Here is a 9,803-nt window from a genome sequence, read left to right on the forward strand (position 1 = left end):
TCAAGGATACTCAAAGTCTCACACCCTTGCCCATCCCACAAAAGGAGAGACTAAGGTCCTTCAGGCCTTATGCTCTACATATTTCGGCATGGATCATGCCGAAATAGTCCTTGGACATCATAGGCATCAGCCTCCGTAAACGGCGGGCTGCTCAGGCTGCTCAGGCTGCTCCCATCGGCTCAGCCTCGGCTCAGTCTCGGCTCATCTCAGCTCAGGTTAAAGCAGCAGGCAGCTCAGGTCCAAAGACGGAAGTGGAATTTGGAGCGATGCATTTTCGTCGCAGACTCTTGTGGTATCTAATCATCGCTAGTGCAATGACGATGCCAATCCACCTTAATCTACATCAAGCTGCAACCATTATGCGCATCGCAGAACTCCACAGGCTCCCAACCCGGCTCGCGCAGTTCCTTGTGGCAGTGCTTGCAAGGACAGCATGGCGTATCGATGCTGAAATATTTCTCAAACTGCATAAGCAGCTTCTTGCGAAGCGCCTGGCTCCCATACCGGCCAGTCTGCGTGGCCGCCATGTACTTCTCCCGGGACCCGCAGAGGTCCTCGAGAGACGCAATGGCGTATAACACGGTGGCCTCGTTGTCTTCGTTGACATCCTCATCGTCTTTCTCCGGATCCTCTGGGTCAAAATCGAAATACAATGTCCTGATGGCAATGTCGGCCATATCCTTAGGATGCTCCGGCTGCGGTGTGCGCCATCCCTCGAGCAGCATCGGGTCTCGACAACCTTTGCAGACGAAATAATAGTATATGATTTGAGGTGCCATTTTTCGAACTGTATGTTGATGCTCAGTCTTCTCGGTATAGTAGTCAAAGTTGTGGCTCTCGGCTATGCTAAATCACTTCATTTTATACTTTGGCACGGTTTCATGAGTAGTGAACAAAAGCTTTGAGTCCAAGGACCAAGCAATTCATCATTGTTCAGTTCAGTTTCATTGTCCTTGAGACGAACGATTCATATCGTGGTCTTTGATGTGCAATGCTGCGCCCCCGCCGTTCTTTGTCCTTTTCTATTTTTCACCTCATCATCCCCAAAGCCCGTTGGCAACACTGTCATGTTGATTCACTTGTTCAAAGACCAAAAATTTTCAACTAGCAGGCCTTGTGATGTTGATGTTACTCGAAATCGCTGTTAAGCATTTGCATCCCGTCAAAGGAAAATGGTACTTGGCAAGGTCGGCGTGACGGCGGCCACCGATAAACTTTCCCGTGCCTCAGTCATGACTCTAAAAAGCAACGCCTTGACAGCAGGAAATTGTCACATTGGCCCGGTTTTCTGGAAAGCAGGGATGCAAGACACACGCACAAGACGGAATTACCGGCGATAGCTTCGCCGTGGAGGTCTGATTGTTCACCACGGCGCAAGATTGTGGCGCTCATAATCAGCTTCTTATCCGGGATCTTTCATCGCCTTGCAGGAGCTCTGCTTGGTTTACTATTTAGCTTAGAGACAGTTGCAGTGACCAACCTGTTGTATCCTCATAGCGCCCGATTCCTGTCGCATTCTATCCCGATTCCTCGGCCAGGAGCAAAAATGTCTCCTGTCATTCACATCGTCTTACTCACTTTCAAATCAGACATCAGTCCGGAATCTGTGAAGAAGGTATGTTTCCCTAACTCACATCCATTTAAGAAATGCGTCACAGCCACTCGACTCCAACTGACGACTCCATCATCAAACAAGTCTGTGGAAGAGCTCCTCAGCCTGCGCGAGACATGCCTCGGCCCCAAGACCGGCAGGCCGTATATGCTCTCGATCAAGGGCGGCAAGGACACCTCCTTCCATCTCCCTGGCGGCAAATATGTAAGTGCCCTATCGTGATATTGATCGATCGCGGACGGCGAAGGCCCTGTTGCGCTTACAATATCCCTCAGAGCGGTGCATCACACGCCTTCGTGATGGAATTCGCATCAGCTGAGGATCGGGACTATTTCATCACCGCCGATCCCATACATGTCCACTATGCGACAAGGTGTCATGCCTTATTAGACAATGGCGGATTCATAGATTTCACCGATAGAGACATCTGAGCCTGGATGGAGGGCAGGGCATCGTGCACCAAAATCGCATCACAACAAAAGTCTTTTGTTAACTAGGGTTGAATACCCGCGTCTTGGCCGGGGAATATCCACCAGCACTTCAGATGCATCGGATCTAGTAATCCAGGAGGCGTCCGTGGACGAAATGGATATCATGTATATGCCGAATGCCCCGTCCGTTCCCTTGTAGGATCTGTTGCCACCTACGCCCCTTGGTGTGTATCTAATAGTCCTTGAAGCGTCCTGATGGTAATCAATATCGACCGAAAACTCCGCTTATTCTGTGTAGATGTGAAAGACGCTCCTCTTTTATACCCTCATCAATATGCCACGTTTCCCACGTTCTTACGTGGATTTACACCAAAACATCCATGAGCACGTCACATGGCATGACTCTCCAGGACTCGACCCAGCTCTTTCAACCTTACGGGCTTCGTCAGGAACAAGTTTACGCCACTTGCAAAGGCGTCGTCCTGGGCAGATGATGAACCCAAGCCAGTCAATGCAATAATCAAAACTGGGGTCAACTTTTGCTGTTGTTCAAACGCGCGAATCAGTCTTGATGCCTCCAAACCGTCCATGATGGGCATTGATACGTCTACGGGGGTAGACATGTTAGCGATTGCTTCTGAACCATCTGATGAGGCTATACGTACCCATAAAGATACAGCGATAGATCTCAGGGTTTTGTCGGTAGGCTTCCAGCGCCTCCAGTCCATTCATCGCCGTCTCATATGGGCTTTGGAGCTTGTTCATATATGAGACCAGCACCTAGATAGCCAAAAAAAAAATCGTCAAAACTGTGAATAGCGCATGTTCTAAACATACTCACCTTGAGATTAATTGCATTGTCGTCCACAAGAAGGAATGTGGATCTCTTCTTTGGTTGTGAAGGAGTTAGTGTGGCTTCATCCCTTACAGTGCTATCGGGAAATGGGGGCTGGATCGTTGCTGTTGGAGGTATCGTGCTAGGTGAACCCACATTGAGGTTCTTGGCCTGATTAGAAAGGTCTTGCTGCGGGCTAGAATCTACTTGAATAGAAGGCTGCAAAGATAGTTGAGATCCCTGCGGCAGAGATTCTGACAAAGTTGCGTGTCGTTTGAGAGCGAGTGCAAAGACTTTGGCGAGCTTTCGAGGTCCAACACTAGGTTTATCAGCAGGAGATTCACCGTATAAGCGGGAAAACAAGGGGAAAAAAAACATACGGCTGTGAAATGTATTCATAGATACGAGTCTTAGACGCCCGCGACACAGCAAGCTCATGGGCCACCACAGCATTGCGACAAACAACCACAACTGGGGGCCCGATATGGCTTGTTATATTGATTGATGTGCCTCCTAACAGTGCATCCTCGAGGCATACAAAGAGATATGGAGGGGCAGACGCAAGTTCGGCTTCGGAGACGACCTCCATATGTAGCCAGGATTGGCAAATCTTTTCAATAATAGTCTTCGGGTCAAGACGATCACCCACAGTGGGAGTGACGGCCGACGGTGCGTCTTCCGATTTGACAAAGCCAGAGAAGCAGACACTCAATCCTTTCAATATATTGGATTGGTCCAAGAAATCGGCTTCAGCTGGAGTGGCTGTATCGAATGTGTTGGGACGTGATTGTCGTAAGGGAAGAGTTACACGGATTAGAGTGCCACGCCCGACTTCGCTGTCAACGCTGATAGTGCCTTTCAGAGTGCTAATAATCTGCTTTACCAGGCTCAGGCCAAGACCAACCCCTGGTGCAAGATGGTCCTCTTGTGCAAACGGGCTGAAAAGTTGGGTTCGGAGGTATTCTGCACTAATACCTTTACCGGAATCGGATATTGTCAACACAACGGCGCGGCGACGGCTCCGGGCCGTCCTAGTGGAAGAGTCCTGTGTTAAGGAGATGTGAATGCTTCCTCGGGTTGTGTATTTGAGTGCGTTGCCAAATAAATTCATGATGATACGTCGGATAGCGCCTGGTTGTGTATGAAATCCCCAATCGACGGCCGAGTCTATGTTCAGATGCACAGCTACCACTGGACCATAGCGTGGCGTTGCTGAGGGTCGATTGAACATGTCCATGGTTCCAAGAGAGTCGAAACGGCGTACTGGCGTTGCATACGCCGTTGTAAGCGGCACACCGCTGGCTCTCATCCCGTGGGATGATTTTTGGAAGCTGAAGCCGGCATAAACACTCTCAACGACCTCTTCCATGAGAGAGGCGAGGTTGACATCTGAGACTAAACTTGTCAGTCCAGCATCTGTCCTAGTAAGCCTTTGCGAGCCGCGTCCTCTGTTATCGGCGCGATTTTTGGCGGCATGATTGACTTTGCTGAAATCCAGAAGATGATCCATCGTGTCAGCCAATGTGCGGCCACAGTTTTCGATTGTGAGTACAACATCTTCTTGGAACCCGTCCAAAGTTGTATCATGTAATAGCTCAGCCCCCAGAATAAGGCCGTGTAGTGGTGATCTTAATTCGTGTGAAAGGGAACCAAGAACATCGGCTTTCGCTTGATCGGATCGCAGCATGTTGATTCGAGCAACTTCAGACATGACAACCATTCCAAGAGCCTTGAGATAGCTCAATTCACCCTGGGCAGAGAGAACGCGAGTCGGAGTGCGTGTCCAGGTGAAACCTCCCGAGAACCATCTCTCCTTATGTGAATCCCAAAGTGGAATTAGGGCAACGCTCCTTGCGCCCGCGAACATACTTATCAGAACATCACCTTCAGTTTTTCTGGGTTTCCGCTGCTTCGATCCTTTCTTGGTGTGATCGGGTGGAAGCGCCGACGACAGCACAGCAGCGACGTCGTCTTCTGAATCCCCTGACTGTATGGCTCCATTTTCATCAAAATTGAAAATATGCCCTTCTGGATACCGTCGCAATAGCCCCTTCAGGAATTTCTCGTGCACATTTGCATGAGGTGATGCTGACCTCTCACCATCAACGCTGGACACACCACCGACGAAGAAGCCCAGAACACTGCAAAACACATCCGTTGCTGGCACTGCGGCTCTATCCTTGTTATCCTCGCTACTCGAAGTAAACATCTCCCTTTGTGAGTCTCCCGAGGTACTGTGGCTTTCCTCGCCGGAACGAACGACAAGCCCGCCAAAGGAACTGATGACAGCATCTAAGAACAAAACTCCTTCAACTTCAATAGACTCGCGGATGATATTAGAAGCCTTGGAAAAAAGCGACTTGATGGCAATGGTGTTCTCATCTTCTTGGAATGTCGCAGTAGTGGTAGGATCAGTAATGCTACCAGGTGTGCGGCGGTCTGTGTTGATTGAGCCGTCCTGTGACATGGTGTCAGAGGTGGTATCTGATCTGATGTAAGAAATGCCATTATTGTCGCTCGTCGACAGAGTGGGACTGGGCTTGCCCCCGGTGGTTGGTTCGGGAGGCGACGGGGCAACCACCTGTTGCGGCAGAGGAAACGGCCTTGGAATCGGATTCTCTGCCTCGCGCTGGATCGCTTGTTGTCGAGCGTTGAGAGCGCCTTCTCCGTCTTCAGCGTTCTCGAAAGACTCGACGTTGCCCTCCAGCCACCACTTGGATATGGATGACTTGCCCTCAACCAAGGACCCCAAGCCCCTGACCATGCGTACGCTGCGCTGGAAGTTTTTGCTTGATGTTCCATTGTATAGGTACGACATGACTGTGTTCGAAATGTCCTGTAAGAAATGGATTCCCGTAGCATCAAGGCCATCGCGCGGTTGATCCCCAAGCACGCAGTAGACACCGATGTTAATGCCCCTCATCGTCCGGATGGGGACGCCGGCGTAAAAGCTATGTCCGGACTCGCGAACCCATGCTCGTCTGCTGAAACGGTCATCGTTCTGCAAGTCACGCACCACCAAAATGGGTAGATCAGCGCCATGGAGGTTGGCGGCAGCTGTTGTCACGACATTGTCGGAGAGGGGGGACTGTTCGTCATGAACCAAGGCTTCCTCACACACGCCGAAGCTCCTGGGAATAGCCGTTCCAGAAAACAACAGCGTTGTACTCTTTTGTCCCAAGACGTTGGCTTCGAGCGGACCGAGGGCACTATCAGGCGGAGCCTCGGCAACAATGTGCTGGCGAGTCTGGTCAAAGAGAGAGATCATACATCGTTGGCCGCCGAGTCGCAAGGCCCCGAGCTGCGCGAAGGCCGTCAGAGCGGTGTCCGAGGAGGACGACAGGTCCGCCGCGTTGCTAAGGCCGGTGGAGTCATTGATGAAAGACTTCGTGATTAGACTCGTCCCGTATCTGCCGAGCGGGCGATGGTCAGCCAGGGAAGTGACGGAGGATAAGACACAAAACACAAGAGGAGGGATACATGGAAGAAGAGATAAGAGATGAACGCAACGACGGTAAGAATGAAGCGCAAAATGGCATGAGCGGAAGGCTGAGCCCAAGATGGCATGTGAATGCAGGCACAAGCACAACCGCAAGACTTACCGAAAGGTCTCCCTCTCCCGCGACTGTTCGGAGACCTTGGCCTGGACCATGACATGCCTAAGCTTGTAGCCAGACTGGCTCAAGCCTCCGTTCCGGGGTAGAGATGTCGAGAATATGCGATGCTTTGACGCACGCAGTAGCGATCGCGGGAGCGCGCGAAGTATTGCTCAAAAAGCAGGGAGTGAAGTCCAAATCCAAGTCCAAATTTGGATCCAAATCTAAGCCGCAGCGAATATGGCGACCAGGAGGATGGAGAATCGATCGGCCAGCCAGTCGGGCGTCGGGTGGGGCGTTAGACTTTGGTGTACCTGGGTACCGGTAGTAGGTAAGGTCGGTGGATGGATGGATGGATGGATAGATGCGCGAGTCCAAGGCAATGGAATGGATGGATAAATAAAGTATGAGCAGAATGGTCAGACTTGAGTTAGTCTATCTAGCAGGCTAGGTAGGCTCGCTCGGTCGCTCGGTAGGTAGGTAGGTAGGTAGGTAGACAGAGAGAGACAAAGAGGCGGGAGGCAAGTCGGTCAGCCCACTCGAGGCCGCTCGACTTTGATTTTGGTGCAGTCTCTGATCTCTGGCAGCGAGAGAAGAGAGTCTCAAGTTGAATGTGAATTTCGACTCGTGCGAAGCCACAGTGATGAGGAGAACCTTGGGAAGAGAGGCGACACAGGGGCCGGGGAGGGGATCTGTATCTGTGAAAGAGACCGAGAAAATGCCTGAATGGCAATATGGTTGGTTAGGTTGGTTGAATGATTGATTGGATTGATTCGAATGAATGATCGACTGACTGGGCTGTCCCAAGGTGAAGAACCGCTCGAGGCAAGGTAGCTCGGTAACCTGAAGAATCAGGATCAGGACGAGAACAAGAATGACAGCGATGATTGCTACCAAGCTGGGACCTAACAAGGGACGGGACGTACCAAGTTTTGGCAAGTGCATTCGAATCAGAGGCATGTACCTAGGTACCTATCTAGGTATGGGTACAACGGCCTCCACCTTAGGATGGGAATTTGCGCCCTGGCATGGTAGTGTTGATGGCCAGGCCAGATGGGAATGGGAAAGAGAGAATGCTGCTTGTTTGGCACTTGCAGGTGGGAGGGAGGAGGGGCAAGGGGAAGCGAGGGATGCGGAAAAGCCACATCTGCCCCATAACGTTAACACAACACACATGCAGGCGAGGACGATACAAGTCCTGGGTACCTGTCCCTACTTAGGTACCTAGGCAGGTACCTACTTACCTGCGTGCCTAGGTAGTACCTTCCCTGCCATGGTCGAGACTGCCTACCTACCTACCTTGCTGAGGTATGACGTTTCCGCATCCTAACAGAACGCCATACCTGGCCCTCGGTTGAATGTTAGCTGGCCTACACCTGCCTACCTGGTTTGTTAGAGTCTCTAGTCTACTGCATAGTAGTCGCCTTGGTCCTTCCATTTTGTTTGCTCTTGGTCTTGCTTCCTCTTCGCCTCACCTGGTTCGTGCGCCCTGCGGAAGGTGCAGTCCTACCTACCTAGGAGGCCTGGGTATGCTGCAGGGATGAGGTGTGGCTGACATCAATACCCAGTCCAGTACCCAGCTTAGCTAAGTAATCGAGTCGTCATCGGCAGCTTGCTGTGAGATCCAGTCGCCACATCTACGTGACACGATACTCGCACACGGACCTAACGTTCTATTCATGTTCCGGCCAGCTCAAGTGTCTAATGGGGCTCTTCATACTGGTCGCTATCAGACGGGAGGTCGCGAAAGTACGAGTTTAGACAGAATTCTCCAAGATTCCCTAGGTAGCTACCTACCGTGCCACCTAGGCTGTAGGTACCTAGGTGCTTGAGTAGGTGCATCACAGTCTTGGAGCAACCTTGAAGCTCCAGCTAGATGTCGAAGAAAAAAACAGGTGGCCAGCGGCAGGAGGTCCAGTAATGGGAAAGCCTAGCGAGCCTACATAGGCGTGATAGGTAGTCAGTTGTCCATGAGGGTGGGAGGGGCAGAGGGGCAGACGATAGTGAAGAATCCCAAAACGGCTCGCTAAGGTGGACTAGGCCGGTCGTGCAGCGTTCCGACCGGTCTAGACCGGTCCATTAATGCGCCGATCTCAACAGCCAGCAACCCCGCTGCCATATCGAGTTGTTTCCAAGCTAACGTTATCTGAGGCTACCTAGTTGTTCTCCTCCTCTCACCCTAGTCCTTAAGGCTGCAAAGCAATCGTGCTCGAGCATAACATATAAGCTTCGGTATGGCATTTAGGAAGAGCTCGACACCTCCCTAACGTTGAACCCGACTGCAATGAAAGCCGAGAAAGAAACCAGGCGAGCCAGGCTCCATCATATCGTAAAGAGGGGCAACAGATGGATACTTATCTCATGATACCTATCTCATCAGTCTATGGGGTACAGCCGGAGATGCTCAGACAGTGACACCTCCCCTCACTTATTTAATTCTCTTCAGCACTCCGATCGTCCCGCTCATCTTAGACATGTTCAGTCTGACCGTCTCGCCCGTGATCTCTTCCACGAGCTCCACCTCCTGCTCACTCGTCCTGAGCACAAACTCCTCATACCGATTCTCCACAACCAGCGCCACATGAGTGGTGTCCTGGAGCAGGTTGCGAACTTGGTTCTCGGAGCGGCCACTCGGACGCCGAACGACCATGTTCCCATACTCCATCCATCCGCTCGGTGTAGTGGCCGCCTTGGGCTCGACCATCGGGACACCAAGGTCGAAGAGCCGCGTGATCTCCTTGCGGAAGTCCTTGTCTCCCCGCATCGATCTTGGGTAATACACCACGAGCTCAAGCTCAACTAGTTAGCAGGAAGAGATACCATTTGTCGACAAATCGCCCACCGTTCTGTTCTTCAAAGCATCGCGAACTTTAGATACATTTACACTCATCTCGGCTGGCTGTGCAGCTTTCGGCAATGACCTTGACAAGCTTGGAGTGCTCGAAGCAGATACTCATAAGCGTGTATTGCCTTTATATCAACAGCAATGCTAACACTGTCGAGAGCATCATGACTAACCTGATGGCTGTCCGCCGCCACGACGTGTACAGGTCACCAGAATCACCGACTCATCTAAGACAGTAGACTTGTCTTACGACACGCATCTCCATGCCCCGCCTGAAACAACGTATCTCAAGCTTCTTCATCGAGTCAGACTTTCTTGTCTATTGATCCTTAGGCGGTGAATGAAGAGTCTCAGTATCTCACTTAATGTAACTCCGAGCCTACGTCAGTGGACCGTTGCCTGGCCTTCTCAAACGCGGTCCGAGCATCTAACGACATGCACTCATGGAAGATACACGCGTGGAAGTTTCAATATTTTATATTGC

General features: G+C 51.3%; 2 protein-coding genes across 2 annotated transcripts; both read right to left on the bottom strand.

Annotated features, from left to right (window-relative positions):
- Positions 1 to 338: 338 nt before the first annotated feature.
- On the bottom strand, positions 339 to 677 carry UCRPA7_7261 (hypothetical protein; the record flags this gene model as incomplete). Its single annotated transcript, XM_007919793.1, has 1 exon — positions 339 to 677. One exon carries the CDS (start codon positions 675 to 677, stop codon positions 339 to 341), a length of 339 nt encoding a protein of 112 aa, XP_007917984.1.
- Positions 678 to 8,902: 8,225 nt separating this feature from the next.
- On the bottom strand, positions 8,903 to 9,238 carry UCRPA7_7262 (hypothetical protein; the record flags this gene model as incomplete). Its single annotated transcript, XM_007919792.1, has 1 exon — positions 8,903 to 9,238. The coding sequence occupies one exon, from the start codon at positions 9,236 to 9,238 to the stop codon at positions 8,903 to 8,905; it is 336 nt and encodes a 111-aa protein (XP_007917983.1).
- Between the last annotated feature and the right edge of the window lie 565 nt (positions 9,239 to 9,803).

This window comes from Phaeoacremonium minimum (genome assembly GCF_000392275.1).
Source record: "Phaeoacremonium minimum UCRPA7 unplaced genomic scaffold PA7_03_scaffold_506, whole genome shotgun sequence".
Classification (NCBI taxonomy): domain Eukaryota; kingdom Fungi; phylum Ascomycota; class Sordariomycetes; order Togniniales; family Togniniaceae; genus Phaeoacremonium; species Phaeoacremonium minimum.